This window comes from Erythrolamprus reginae, chromosome 1 (genome assembly GCF_031021105.1).
Source record: "Erythrolamprus reginae isolate rEryReg1 chromosome 1, rEryReg1.hap1, whole genome shotgun sequence".
Classification (NCBI taxonomy): Eukaryota; Metazoa; Chordata; class Lepidosauria; order Squamata; family Dipsadidae; genus Erythrolamprus; species Erythrolamprus reginae.
The window spans coordinates 160375069-160391072 of NC_091950.1; the positions used below are offsets into that span (position 1 = coordinate 160375069).

Sequence of the window (16004 nt, forward strand, 5' to 3'; positions counted from 1 at the left end):
AGGCTCTCTGATAGGAGCCTCCCAAAAATTTAAGGGTACAAATTTCAGACACACACACGTTTGAAAGTTCAAAACAATGTTCTTTATCACAAAATTCAAAATAAACAAAGCACTCTTTTTGTATTGCAAAGAGCACTCATCCCAAAACAACCGGGTAGTCTGTACAGTTTCCCTTAAGCAGTCATTAAGTACTTAGCTAGCAGCTGTGAAGAAACTTCACACCCCTTCTTCTTCCAAGGAAGTGAGACACACACACACACACACACACGTTGCTCTGCTTTGTTTTCCAAGGCGTGAAAAAGCAACAAAGTCCAAACAACACAAGATTCCGGACGAACTGCGATCAGATATTCTTCCACAACGGCCAAACTGACATGCTGCTATTTATAGCAGCAGCCCTACTTACTGGACCCCCACCCAAACACAGGTGGCCTCACTTATTTCCTGTAATATGTTCTTACTTGGTCTCTTCTACGCATAATTCTGCGCTTGCGTGGGTCCAACATGTCATCATCTGAAGCTATAGAAGATAAGGAAGATTGACTGTCTTGGCTGTGTGCCAAGCCCTCCTCTGCCGAGTCACTCCCACCTTCTTCTTCACCAAGGAAACTAAACTCTGAACTGATTCTGTCGGCAATAACACAGGCCTGTGACATGTTGAAGTTTCCCCTGCATCCACCTCCCCATTCCCTGGGGCAGGAGCTGGGCCGGAGCCAACCACAACACTTACTTACTTACTTACTTACTTACTTACTTACTTACTTACTTACTTACTTACTTACTTACTTACTTTCTTACTAACTTACTTAATTACTTACTTAATTACTTACTTACTTACTTACTTACTTACTTACTTACTTACTTACTTACTTACTTACTTACTTACTTACTTACTTACTCATTTATTGGACTTATATGCCGCCCTTCTCCGAGGACTCAGGGTGGCTTATAACATATAAAAAATACAAAATACAATAACAGATTCAAAAAGTCCAATACAGTGGAACCCCGACATAAGAGCTGCTCGACTTAAGAGCTACTCGAGATAAGAGCTGGGAGAGGAGAGACATTTTTTTATTTTATTTTATTTATTACTTGGATTTGTATGCCGCCCCTCTCCGCAATACGAGCCGAGAAGAGCCGGGCTGGCTTACTTTCCTTCCTTCCCGCGCTGATGCAGAGCCACTCGAACAAAGCGTCGCGCCCCTCTGATGCTTTCGGCGGCTTCCGAAGCGACACTGGGCTCTTTTGCCGCCAAAAGCGTCAGGGGGGCGTGACGCTTTGTTCGAGTGGCTCTGCATCAGCGCGGGAAGGAAGGAAAGTAAGCCAGCCCGGCTCTTCTCGGCTCGTATCCCGACACTTGGTGAGTGGAGAGGCGGTCGCCTCCCCTGCCGCCCCACTCTGGGGGTCCTTGGCTTCTGCTGGGGGTGGGGGGATCCGAACGCTGTTTTGAATTTCACATTCCGAGTGGCCCAAACGCCAAAGGCGAACTTCCGCACCTCAGGAGTTAGCTCACAAACGGCGCGGCTGTTTTAAAACATCGCTGCCGGCCTGGGGGGGGAGAGGGAAAGGGGGGAGAGGGGGGAGAGAAAGAGAGAGGGAGAGAGAGAAAGAGAGAGGGAAAGGGGGGGAGAGGGGGGAGAGAAAGAGAGAGGGATAGAAAGAGAGAGAGAGTGAGAGATGCTCAGTGAGCCTTTCTTTGAAGTTGCCTTTCTTTCTTTCTTTCTTTCTTTCTCTCTCTTTCTTTTTCTCTCTTGCTCTCTTGCTCTTTCATTCTTTTTTCTTTCTCTTTCTTTCTTTCTCTTTCTTTCTTTCTTTCTTTCTCTTGCTTTCTTTCTTTCTCTTTCTTTCTCTCCTTCCTTCCCTCCTTCCATTTCTTTCATTCTCCCTCTCTATTTTTATTTCTCTTTCATTTTCTTTCTTTCTCTCTTGCTTGCTTTCTTTCTTGCTCTTTTTCTTTCTCTCTTTTACCTTCCCTTCCTCTATTTCTTGCTTTCCTTTTCCTTCCTCCCTTCTTTCCTCCCTCTACAGGATTGGGTGGCAGTGAAGTTACTCTCCCCTTTCATAAGTTTCCTTGCTTCCTTCCTCTGTTCCTGTCCCTTCACCCTTTCTTTCTTCCTTTCTTTCTTCCTTCCTTTCTTTCCTTCCTTCCTTCCTTTCCTCCCTCCATTTCTTGCTTTCCTTTTCCTTCCTCCCTTCTTTCCTCCCTCTACAGGATTGGGTGGCAGTGAAGTTGAATAAATAACTACAGTTTAATGAATAAAAATAAAAGTTTGCCATGTTGATTGTTTTGGGTAAAAAGAGGAAGGGAAGGAAAGCTCTCAGCTTATCATCTTATTAATAAGTAAAGTTACATTTATTCTTGCAATGTCTTTTTGCATAATTTAGACTAACTTTGTGAGTTTTTTGAGGGCTGGAACCAATTAAAATTATTTACATTAATTCCTATGGGGAAAAGTCGTTCGAGATAAGAGCTGCTCGACTTAAGAGCGCAGGTCCGGAACGAATTAAACTCGTATCTCGAGGTACCACTGTATTAAATAATCTAAAAGCTCCATTAACAATTTACAAAACCCATTTTAAAAAACCATACACTCACACTCACACTCATTTATATCCCAGTCAAATGCAAATTAGCAGCCAGAGCAAAATGTTAAGCACAACAGCCCCAAGACTGCCGGCACAGATGAATTTTTAAGGCCTTCTGGAAGGTCAGGATAGTGGGGACAGGGCAAATGTCCAAGGGGAGTTCGTTCCATATGGTTGAAGCCACCAGAAAGAAGGCTATTCCCCTTGGCCCCACCAGATGACGTTGCCTGGGCGGCAAGACCTGGGAAAGGCCAATCCTGTGGGACCTGACCTGCTGGGATACATGAGGAGAAGGCGTTCCAATAGGTAATCTGGTCCTAAGATATGTAGGCTAAGCCATTGTCCAGTTGCTAATGGAATGTTCCTCGTAGTGCATTTTAATCAACTTTGTTAATATCTGTAGCTGGATAAGAATATTCTCATAAGAAGGAAAAGATTTCCTGAGAATTCCTTTGCACCTCTACGAAGAAATATCTTCTGTAAGAGATCAGAATTGCTGTATGGCAGGTTTTTCTGGCCCTATGTCAATCTCAAGAATTTATTCCTATTCCAGGAAAGGCAGACAAGTTTAGGCCTGTACTCTGAAAGTTGCTGACAGTTGCGTGTGTTTAACTTTCAATTTTGGAACAAGGAGGACAGCCCCAATGATGGTATGGGAGGTGGATTCATTATTCTGGTTTTGGCCCATAGGAACTTTCAATCTGTTCATTTCATTGCGTCCTTCCCAACTTCATTTACAAAGTTTAATAATCCTACGTTATTGTAAATCATCCATTGTTGGGTATATGACCACTATGTTTGTATAGGACTTTTGATAAACTGTAAAAGAAGATTAAACATCAAACGAATGTCAAAGGGTAAATATAGAAGTGCTGCAATCTTAGTGTTCAGTTACTTTAATCATTTGGTTCATGTCCTGAACACCTTGGAAATGGGTTCTTCAACATCTCTTGATCAGGATTGGGGCTGATGAGTGAAATTTTGTTTTTTTCTGGAAATCTTGTCTCTGTGGCTGGCCTGGGAGAATTGGTACATTCACAACAGGGCAGGCAAGATTGGTACATTCACAACAGGATCAGCTAATCACAAAGCATAACTTGGATAAAAAGGAAGATGACATGCCTCAAAGATGCTAGTACTTCCAGGTCACTTTTGTTGGTGTTGTTTTCTAGGTAGGCAACTACACTTCTAAACAGTGTTCTATGTGCCACCACCCATTGTCTTTATCTCCTAAGTCAGCGGTTCTCAATCTGAGGATCGCGACCCCCTTGGGAGTCGAATGACCCTTTCACAGGTGTTGCCTAAGATAATCGGAAAACACATATTTCCAATGGTCTTAGGAATCTAGACACTGCTCCTCTATCTGTCTCCAGGGCGGTCCACCCACATGCAAATAGACTACAGTGTTCCCTTGACTTTCGCAGGGGATGCGTTCCAAGACCACCCATGAATGTCAAATTATCACAAAGCAGAGATGCAGAAGTAATTACACTATTTTTGGTTATGAACAGTATCACAGGACATCCCCTAACACTTTAAACTCCCAAATTACAATTTCCCATTCCCTTAACAGCCTTTGGATTATTACTCACCTGTTGTGGTTATCTCTGGCCCAGCTCCTGCCTCAAGGAATGTGGAAACATCCATATGCCACAGGCCTGTTTTGCTCCCGACAGAATCTGCCGACGAAGTCTCCTCTGACCAAAGAAGCGTGAGTGACAAGGAAGAGGGGAGTTTGGCAGACAGCCCAGGAGGAGATCAATCTTCCTTATTATCCCTGGATTCTGAACAAGAACTTATGGCAGACCCACACATGTGGAGAGTGATGCATAGAAAAGAACAACTGAAGGATTATTACAGGAGATAAGTGAGGCCACCTATGGTTGGGTGGGGCTGCTGTAATTAGTGCTACAGATAAAAAGAGCAGTGTGCTGATTTAGCCTTGTGGAAGTTTATATGATTCATAGTTTCATCAAGATCATGGTTTTGCTGTTTCCCTGTTCAAGACTGTGTGTGGACTTTCTGGACTTTAGAATTGGACTCAATTTCCCACTTACTGGGTGAGAAATTGGATTGCATTTAACCTGTGCCTTCTGTGTATCAGAAAATCCCTTTGACATTTAAAAGGGAGTTTTTTCTGCTTTTCTGTTGATAAAGGTTTTTGGTTTTCCTTCTATTGTGTGGTGTGTGTCTTTCTGGACTAATTCCCCTGTAATTACGGGCGGTTGGGACACGCCAGCAGAACACTCACCATTATTACTGGTACTCACCATTGAAGACGATACTTAATGATCCTGATATTTATTAATTGTTCTGCCCGTGTGTTTCAACCGCCCATAATTACAGGGTAATTAGTCCAGGAAGACACACACCACACAAAAGGAAACCCCAAAAGTTTTTAGAAAGAGAAACAGCTCCCTTTTTAAATGTCAAAGGGATTTTCTGGTACACACAAGGCATAGGTTAAATGCAATATAATTGCTCACTCAATAACTGGGAAATTGAGTCCAATTCTAAAGTCCAGAGAGTCCACACACAATCTTGAAGAGCACAAAACCCACGATCTTGACAAAACAATGAATCAGATAAACTGCCATGAGGCTAAAAAACCAGGTTGCACTTTTATCTGTAGCACTAATTACAGCAGGCCCACCCAACCACAGGTGGCCTCATTTTCTCTTGTAATAATCCTTCAGTTGTTGTCTCCTATGCATCACTCTACGCATGCGTGGATGTGTCATTAATTCTTGTTCAGAATCCAATGATGATACAGATGATTGATCTCCTCCTAGGCTGTCTGCCAAACTCCCCTCTTCCCTGTCACTCACACTTCCTTGGTCAGAGGAGGCTTCGTCGGCAGATTCCATCGGGAGCAAAACAGCCCTGCGGCATGTGGATGTTTTCCTCACATTAACCTGCACATTCCTTGGGGCAGGAGCTGGGCCAGAGCTAACCACAACATTAATATAATTATTTATTAACAATAATTTGGTTATGATGTATGACATCATGAGTGGGAAAAACCATGGTGTAGAAAAAAAACCGCAAAGTATTTTTTAATTAGTTTTTTTGAAAAACCGTGGTATAGACTTTTCGTGAATGTCGGACCCGCGAAAGTCAAGGGAACACTGTACTGCAAAAAACAAACAAACATCTAAGCATGCACAGAAGCTGAATCTCTGGTACTGTGCATGTGTCGCCATCTAGTTTTCAGCTTTTTTTTTTTTTGCAATCTTTTAAAAAAAATTGGCACTGCTGCCCCATTGCACAGGACGAAGCGAACCAGCAGCGAAGAAAGTTAGAACCTACCCCTGAGTTTCCTAACAATTTTATTATTTAATAAACAATTTAATACATGAGAAACTGTATTAAAGGGTCGTGGCATTAGGAAGGTTGAAAACCACTGTGACCTAAGTCTACATGGAGCTAAGGAACGTTATTGGCAATAAAGATGTTATTCATGGCTAGGGTTTTTTTTAATCCAAATGTTAGCTTCCTATTTTTTAAAAAATAATATTTTTAAAAAATCCTTTGAAGGAGAGAGACTAGTAACAAGAACCTTACTTTACATAGGTTCCAAATTCTAACTCTTGATCTACACATTAGAAATAACCTATATAGTTATAGTGCAAAACCGTTCCATTTTTGCAATCATTACAATCACAATTGCAATCTTTAAACAGAGCAGTGTGAACCAATATCCATTAGTATATTATTTCTATCCTTTTGTGTGGCTAATGTCCATGGACTCAATGAAAAGAGCATATTTGTCTATTTTTCCAATGGTTCTCACTTTCCAGATCAATTGACATTGATTGATGGATTGGATTGGATTTGTATAGTCACCCATCTGAAACCTATAACTCTAGTTACCAGAAACACTGAAACGGTTAAGTTGTGGGATAGAAGCCACTTGACAGAATTTCAATTTAACCTTTTGACCTCTGCTCCCCTCTAGTGAATCAGGTGACATTACCCTAAAGATCTGCAACCTGATGCCTCAGGACAGCGGCATTTACACCTGTGTGGCCACAAATGAACTTGGGACAGCATCCACATCAGCAACAATCAAAGTACAAGGTAATGAATTTTCCTTTAATTTATAAACTAAGTACATGAGGCCCATTGCATAAAACCTTTTTGTAGGTTTGCTTGGTGAAATGGTATTGATTTTAATCCTGGTGTTTTAGGATGACTAAGTAATAGGTCAAACAAAGGGCAGGTTCCCCCAGGTATAGTAGTAAGCATTAATAATAGGTCTCTGCAAGTGTCAACAAGCATGCAATTTTTTTAAAAGAAAATAACGAGTTATATGATTTCTCATCTTGGACTTGTTCTGTCTGGGTGCCCCCAGACTTCAACACCAACTGGAAAAAGCAGCCAGACACGCTGGTAAAAGCAAAAGCACTTTATAGTTTGAAAAATAAACACAGAGAAAAACCTGTTCTTCCCAACAGGCAGGCTATGAGACTTCACAGCAGAGTCCTGACGGCCAGACAATACAGCAGACTTCTTGCTGGCACACCCACCACTGTAGAGAATAAGACCCACACCTTTTTCCCCCAAGGTTTCAGTATTCAAAGTCACAAACCAGAATTCCAAGACGCCAAAGATCACAGCCAGGTCCCAGGACTCCCAAAGATAATACTCCACAAGCCAGGAAGGGTGGGTCTGCCTTTTCAGCCTTTCCAGAGAGCACCACACCCAAACCCAGCTGTTGCCTCTTTAGTGCTGAAAGTACCTGGCTAATTGTCCCCTTCGTTGTGTTGCTCTTCTCTGCCGGAGATCGATGATTGCTTGTGCATTTTCATCTAAGGAATCCAGGCTGCTTGCTGGGGAGAGCTCCCCCTCGGGGGACTCTGGCTGTCCTCCCTCTCCCTCAGCCTGAGATTCCTCCTCCCCGTCTGCCTGAACCTCCTGTTCCTCATCCTCCCCCTCTGAGCAGGAAGCCGGCAGAGGATCAGCCGTTCCCTGAGGGGCCTCAGACGGAATCACAACAGGACTTATGACTGAAGAAGCCTGAGATAGAAAGGATTTTTAATCTTCTCTACGTATTCAAATTTTATAGCCACAATAAAGGGCCACTACCCTGCCTTGACCTTAACTAATACCCCTTAAAACTGAGAAATGTGAGATGATACAGATGTGGCTGGAAGCCCAGGAGGCCATGTCTAAGATGACGATTACATCTGAAACTTGAATCCTAGAAGGAGGTATGGCAAACCAAGTCTGTATTGCTGTCCCAAATCTACGAATATAGTTATCAGAAGCCAGGATGAAATGCTCCCAGTTTGCTCATCCCTGTTGGTCATGGGAGAGCCGGTTGCCCTGGATGCTGCCATTTGGGTTCCATCTGCGCACGTGCAAAGCATTCTGTGCATACGCAGAAGTTAAAAGAACCCAAATGGCAGCATCTGGGTGGGTGGGCAGAGCCTCATGCTGCCTTCGCGACTGGCTGTCTGATGACTGATAGGCACACCCAAACCAGGAGCATTTCACCCCTAATCAGAACTCACACTAAGGGAGTGAACATATAGAGTAGTAGTTCCCAACCTTTTTTTTGGCCATCTCTAAAATCCTGAGGCCTCCCCATCACATATATTTCTTATTCGAAAAGTGAACTACTTACATGGAGGAAGCTTAAAAGGCCATTACCTTGGTTTAAACAAGTTCCAGTTGCCCGCATTAAAAATCAAACTGCCCCCCATGTTGGGAGCCACTGATATAGAAACATAGAAACATAGAAGATTGACGGCAGAAAAAGACCTCCTGGTCCATCTAGCCTGCCCTTATACTAGAAACATAGAGACTTTAGAGACTTTAGAACAGGGGTGCAAAGTGCATCATCAGGTGACATGCCGTGACTTTCCCCAGATTCGCTAAACAGGGTACGGCCCTGGCCAGCGTGTAACGCATCCGGGCTGCAGGCCACAAGTTTGACAGCCCTACTTTAGAGACTTTTCAGCACGTGCCATTTGAAACTGCATGTTATCAAATGCAGGTTTAAATTCTTCCTTTTCATGACCCCCCTCCCCACACACACACACTTTGAAAGGCTGACGTGTCAGTTGTCACAAGCAAAATTGTTTTGAGGTACATTTACACAGATTATTGTCAATGAAAAAGCACTTTTCTTTCTATGATGTTCTAGCATTAGTAAATACAGGACAAGTTTAATCTCTCGCTTCACCTGCCAATTTCGGTGACTCTCCACCTTTCCACACCCATACATCTTTACATTAGCAATCGACAGAAGACTGCAAGATCTCATGAGCTATCCATTACATAACGTTCCTTCCAAAGGCGTAAACTTTAAAACTTTCTCAACCTCAGCAATTTTAAGGTGTGTGGACTTCAACTCCCAGAATTCCCCCACTCTGAGAGAACAAACATCATACATTTATTAAGATTAGACTGCTCTAAAGGATTAATCACTTTTTCTTTAAATAGTTGGATCAGCCTTCATGTATGCTATACTTCTAGAACAAAATGTAATCAGCAGAGTACCCAATGATTGATAATAACTTGACACAGACACATAATATATAACAGGAAAACATATCAATCACTAGGCATCTGCTGGAGGCTTGCCTTCTCCATTTTCCTTGTTTTACAGCATTTATTTATAAGTTACAACTTTCCAATATCTAGGATGATAGAGATTACTAGTTGCAATCAGCAATTACATGAGACTGCTCTAAAAATAATGCATTTTAAAAATTAGATTGTGTTAAATCAGAAATTTATTCTGTCCTGCAGGTTACATTTCTTTAAAAAAAACCTGGATTAAAGCAACACTTCTAGGAGAGAAATTAACTCTTTTCCCATGACTTTCTTTTCCCTTTGTTGTTTTGCTCTTCAGATGTTCTTGTTTCAGCAAAAGAATATAAAGAGGGGGGGGGAAATGATAGTAAATCTGTTTGCTGTTTGCTCCCTAACTGGGACTGCAAAATTTCCCTCTAGTCAACTGCTAATTGTTTCTTTCTTCTCTCTCCACCCCCCTCCCGTCCCAGGGGTTCCAGCTGCCCCAAATCGCCCTATTGCTCAGGAAAGAAGTTGCACTTCAGTGATTCTCCGCTGGCTGCCTCCATCCAGCACAGGCAACTGTACCATTTCAGGCTACACAGTCGAGTACAGAGAAGAAGGTGCAAGCATTGTGAGGCTTTTGCATGGGGAAATCTGAATTGTGTACCTGTTGTATATTTATTTCACCACTGAATTTTGTAGTTCACACAGTCACACTTTCCCCCTTCACTGTGGTTAGAGGCAGGGGTGGGCAGCAAGCAGGACGGGGTAGAACACAGTTCCACTGGCGGAAATGAAGCTGCATGCACAGGTCCAGCTGACCAGTGGTAGTAACTTCCTGGATTACCGGTCTCAGATTGGCTCTCCCTTTTTTTCTCTGCTGCTGTTGATGTGCACTCCTCGCTTTTTACCTCTTTCCTCCTTCCTGGCCTCAGACAAGCTTCCCTCTCTCCTGCCTGGCTCCCCTCCAGCCTCACGTGGCCACCTCCCAAGACCAAGAGAGCTGAACCGTGCCGAAGCAGTCTGGGCTGCAGACTTTTTCCCCTCGTGAAGCTGAGATGAAAAGGCATCGTGCGGCAATAGCAGTTCACTTGAACGATAATGATCGTCCAAGCCACTCCTACCCAGTCACATGACCATAAAGCCACGCCTACAAAATAAGCCACACCCACAGTGTGGCAGTAAAAATTTTGCCTGCCCATTATGAGTTATAGGCAGTGAAGGGACCTCATCTTACCTCCTACCGGTGTGCCCTCCGAAACCACTATGGGCGCATACGGGCAATGTCGCCTGGCGGGACCAGGGGGAAGAGCCTTCTCTGTGGTGGCCCTGGCCCTCTGGAACCAACTCCCCCCAGAGATTAGAACTGCCCCCACCCTCCTTGCCTTTCGTAAGCAACTTAAAAACCACCTCTGCCATCAGGCATGGGGGAATTGAGATTCTCTTCCCCCCTAGGCCTTTACAATTCTATGCATGGTATGTATGTATGTATGTTTGGTTTTATATTAATGGATTTTTTAATCATTTCTAATATCAGATTACTATTGTACTGTTTTATTGTTGCTGTTAGCCGCCACGAGTCTCCAGAGAGGGGCGGCATACAAAACCAACCAACCAACCAACCAACCAATAAATAAATAAATAAATAAACAAACAAACAAATAAATAAACAAATAAATAAACAAATAAATAAATAAATGGAATGTTGGCATGAGACTTGGCTTCTGCATATGCACAGCAAGCAAAATCTTGAGTCAGGATTCACGCTTGAGCGAGAATTTGGCAATTTTCACCGATATTTTTGCTTCAGTGCATGTGCAGAACCAAAAAATCAGTGAACATTGCCAAAATCACGCTCGCGTGACCCTCCTACCACAAGATTTTGCTTGAAGCCAAATCTAACACAGGGGTGCCTGGGGGGGGGGGGGCAGCTGAGCTTGCATCCCAGAAATCCTACCAGGACGGAGCACCTGAGCACACCGGCTGCTGCCCAACACTGGTTATAGGCAAATTTCCATGGCCATAAATCTTGACTATTTGTATTAGCACCATCTAGCACAGCTGTTAAAGCCAGAGAAAGATGAGTTGCCATAATTGCTATACTAGGTAGTTCTGAACTTACGAATGTAATTGGGACTGGAATTTCAGTCGTAAGTAGAGTCATCATGGAATCAGACCCAATGTTGCAACCATTTTTTTTACGACTGTAAAACAAGTCTCAGTGGTTATTAAGTGAATCCCGCGGTTGTTAAAATAATACAACTTCCAGAATTGGCTTTTTTTTTCTGGCAAAACATTGCAAAATTACTATCATGTGACTGCAGTATATTACAACCAGCCATAAATATGAGCTGATTACCAAGTGCCCAAATTGCAATCATGTGACCAGGTGGTGGTACAATTTGTAATGTTTATAAATGCAAATATAGGTCATAAGTCCCTTTTTCTAAAGCCATCGTAACTTTGGACTGTTGTTGAACAAATGAGAGTAATGTGACAACCATAAGTACTGGTAGATTTTACTCTACTATTCTTCCTTTCTGCTGTGGCTGCAAGTAGGACAAATGGTATCTAAAGCAGGCAAAGGTAATGAGAGTTTACTCTAAGTTTTAAACCTCTGTATCAGAGGTGGGTTCCTCACGGTTCAGTCCAGTTTGCCTGAACTGGTAGCAACCACTGATGATGTCACAATGACATCATAGAACTGATTCAGTTGGTGCTGCTCCATGGGCGCCGCCATTTTTCTTCTTCTGCTCATCGCAGAAGCTGAGTTTCCGGCACCGCACATGCGGTGCCATCTTGTTTTCAGCTCTTTTTTTGCCACTGTACACAAGCATGCACAAAGCAAGCACGGACCCATGATGCACAGCCATGTGGCACGGGAGGAAGTGAACTAGCAGTGAGGTAAGTTAGAATCCACCCCTGCTCTGTATCTGTCTGAAGAGGGAAAGAAGGCAACCGAGTAGAATAAGTGGTAGCACTAACTGCTCATCCTCCCCTTCATATCTTTTGCTCTCAATTCACTAACGAAAGGATAGAATAATAATAAAAGAACAATTGCAGGACCACAAACTCTTGAAGTTGGCAATGGATTCTAGTGCTGACTATGAAAGTCTCAGAACTCCAAGGAAGCTTCACTAATGCGAAAGTTCCTTCTGAAAAGCTAAGCACCTAGATTAGGAGTGTCAAATTCGCAATGACATGTTGTCATATGATACATCGCAACTTTTCCCCCCTTCGCTAAGCTTGGGGTTGTCATGGCCAGCATGTGATGCATCTGGCCCATAGGCTATGAATTTGACACCCCTGACCTAGATTAAGTCTAGCATCCTCATTTCCAGTTGTTATTCCCCTCTTGCAGGTGTGCAAAACCATCTGATGAGCTTTGGCCACTACTGTATAATCTGACAATATCTAGGCCTGATTGCTTGATTTCAGTCCATTGACTATAACTCTAGAAAGAAATGGTGGGGGTGAGGTGGTGTGGGGAGATCTTCTACACCAAACATCTTGCACCTTACAATTTAGTAACCCGAGAATTGTTACCTTACTGTGGCATCTTTATTTAAGGAACAGTTGCCCTTCATTCTTGTGTTTCTTTCACCTACTTTCCATTTTGTTGTATTTCCAGTGTGTGGCACGTGAACACCATACATCAAAAGTCCCAAAAAGTCAAATATCCGATGTCTCTCAATAAATGACAAGCATTGTTCAAGCTGCATTGCCTAATATCATTCCTATCACTCTTCAGCTTTCTATACTAAAAATTTTGTCAGAAGGATTTCAGCAAAACTGGAGATGAAATTACAATAGTCCCCTTAGTATCACTAAGCACATGCATCTCAATTGTCTCCATGTCTCCCTTCACGACAGAATTACATTGAATTACCACAGCCTATCTTTGCCTGGTCTTCCATCCATATTTATTTGTTTGTTTTATTTTATTTTATTTTATTTTATTCTATTCTATTCTATTTTATTTTATTTTATTTTGTCAAACAATTATAGGGTGATACTTTGTACAAATAAAACACTAGATAAGTAATGATAAAAAGTAACAAAAGAAGACAATAGGACAGGGACGGTAAGCACAGTGGTGCGCTTATGCACGCCCCTTACAGACCTCTTAGAAAGGGGGAGAGGTCAATTGTAGATAGTCTAAGGTTAAAGGTTTTGAGGTTAGGAGTAGAAACCACAGAATCAGGTAGTGCATTCCAGGCGTTGATTACTCTGTTGCTGAAGTCGTATTTTTTGCAGTCAAGTTTGGAGCGGTTGACATTTAGTTATATTGATTTTGTGCTCGTGTGTTGTTGCGGTTGAAGGTGAAGTAGTCGTTAACAGGTAGGACATTTTGGTATATGATTTTATGAACTATAATTAAGTCGGAACGGAGACGACGGAGTTGTAAGTTGTCTAAACCAAGAATTTCAAGTCTGGCGGAGTAAGGTATTTTGTTGCGAGAAGAGAATGAAGGACTCTTCTTGTGAAATATTTCTGGACTCTCTCAATTGTGTTGATGTTAGATATGCAATGTGGTATTTATAAATCTAACATATTCATGTTTCTGTTAAAAGAGTGTTCTGTTTGTTCTGTTCTGTTCTTCTCTATTAATCTACTCTAGACTACTCTACTCTAGTCTACTCTATTCTGGTGCACCTGCATGTCCGCGCATGATTTTGCTACCTGCCCAGGTGCAGTAGCATCATTGCATTGGACTCTGTTAGCACTCAGAGCCACGGGGGTGAACACACATCACCGTTCCACCTTAGCAGCCCACCTCTGGATCAAGTTGTAAGAGCATTCTAACCCGCTGCGATTGAAGGCTAGTCATCTATGTCAGGAAGAAGGGAACGTGTAATTACATTTCAACGTGGGTTATTTTCTCTCTTTTGTCTCTTCTCTTTCTTCATACCACACAGGCTCCCAGGTCTGGCAGCAGTCTGTTGCCTCAACTTTGGACACCTACCTCGTTATTGAAGACCTCACGCCTGGCTGTCAATACCAGTTCCGGGTCAGCGCCAGCAATCCCTGGGGAATAAGCTTACCCAGCGAGGCCTCTGAATTTGTGAAACTCCCAGAATACGGTGAGGCTGTATTCACAAAGGAGAGCTGACTTTCAGAATGGAAAATTCCACTAACATAACCTTTCAGAGTTCTAGGCTGGAGTCTTTTGTTGAGAAACTAAATTTCCTGAAAGTTTGAACTTTGGATGGTTTATATTTTGTTGCCTGCTATGAATAATTGGAGAGAGATGTATGCTAACAAGTCTTCCTACGTTCAGATCATGCTATGCTGGTGCAGCTGGTCTTTTGAAAGGAGTGCAGCACGGGGTTTATAATACTTATTTTGCTTGTAGCCATCCGGTGAATAATTGAAGACTTTTCAAAAGGGTGCTTTGATTTGGCAAAACTTTGATTGATGGCGCCCTCCAAAGCGAAGCAACATCCATGGTCAAATTGGCCCTTGCCCATTCACATTTCTGCAGACTAAAGCGATGGGTTGTCTTGAATTGAAGACAATCAATTCTTCTTTCTCCCCCACCCCATGGATTGAAATATCACAGTAGAGCAATTTGAATGGAGGCATTGCTTTGAATTAGACAGCTTCAATGACCCAACCTGAAGCGATGCTCCAATCAGATCACAACCAATCTGCACTCTTTCAGATCTGAAACCCAGAATTTTCATTTAAAAAGGTCTCAGAGGGGCTGGTTTCATATCATTAAGCAGAGTGAACCAACCACCTTAGGCAATGGATGTCTAGCAGAGCAAAGAACTGTTCCTTGTATTACATATAAGTATTTCCAGAGAGGGTTTAAAAAAAAAAAAACCCCCAACAAACTCAAAATAACTTGTCTTTGGTAGATGATGGCACCACTGATAGGGAGCATCTGAATGCTAAGGACGTGCCAAGATACTTACTGAAGCGCACAAAATTGTCAGAGTCGGTGCTTCCCAAGAATTTCTTGACCATTTTGAGATTGAAGGCGAGGCTTTTCTCAATTGTATAGTGAGATGAAACTTGGGCTTATCACCATACTCCAGAGAGCAAACGTCAATCAATGCAGTGGCACCATATCCATTCTCCTTCATCCAAAAAATTCAAAACTTGAAAAAATCTTGGGCACCCTATCGTGCACAATCTTGGGCACCCATCGCAGCAGCATTCATACCCTTAGCATTCAGGTAGCGATAGTAATACTAATTTCCCCCATGAACATTCCTCATGAGAGCTGCATGCTTTGTAAACTTACTTTCTGGATAACCCTTGTAAAACATAGTATCTGTATTCAATTTTATTTAATGCAGTAAAGCAGTAGTTTACTGATCTCATAGAAACACAGTAATTGGTCAGATAGTCTCAGTCCATACTAATGTTAATTTTAATCACTATTAACAGATTAACAGTAACAGAGTTGGAAGGGACCTTGAAGGTCATCTACTGTAGTTCAATCTCCTGGCTATGCAGGAGACCTATACTAGGGATCTGAACCACCGCCAAATTGCTGACCTTTCTGATTGACAAGCTCAGTGCTTTACCATCCCATCTTAGGCATGTAGTTATTAATGCAACAATTTGCAGTTATGAAAAGCAAACTTTCTAATAAAACCCTGGTCTAAAGTTGAGACTAGGTCTTCACTGAGCTTTGCTTTATTCATTTATGAATGTCCTGGTGCCAGCCGCAATAATTAGATGCACACAAATTGTCTAATTAATAAAAGGTTTTAATATATACAAAAGTCCCAATATTGTAAAAGTCTTTTAAGAGTCTTTTCAGAGAGAGAAGCAAATCTAGCAAAGTGTTATCAGTTGGCTAATGTCCCAGAGCGAAGGTAACCCGGTAATAATTACCAGCTGTAGCCAGAGTTCTCAGACAAAGTTCTCAGAAG

At 42.4% G+C, this 16004-nt stretch overlaps 1 protein-coding gene across 1 annotated transcript in view; it reads left to right on the top strand.

Annotated features, from left to right (window-relative positions):
- The window catches only part of LOC139155638 (kalirin), a 292637-nt gene that overhangs the window by 264470 nt on the left and 12163 nt on the right, over positions 1-16004 (top strand). Inside the window, exons 48-50 of the mRNA XM_070730921.1 lie at positions 6548-6669; positions 9603-9734; positions 14034-14198. Of these exons, the coding sequence (XP_070587022.1) occupies positions 6548-6669; positions 9603-9734; positions 14034-14198 (419 nt within the window). The remainder of the gene's footprint in view (positions 1-6547; positions 6670-9602; positions 9735-14033; positions 14199-16004) is intronic.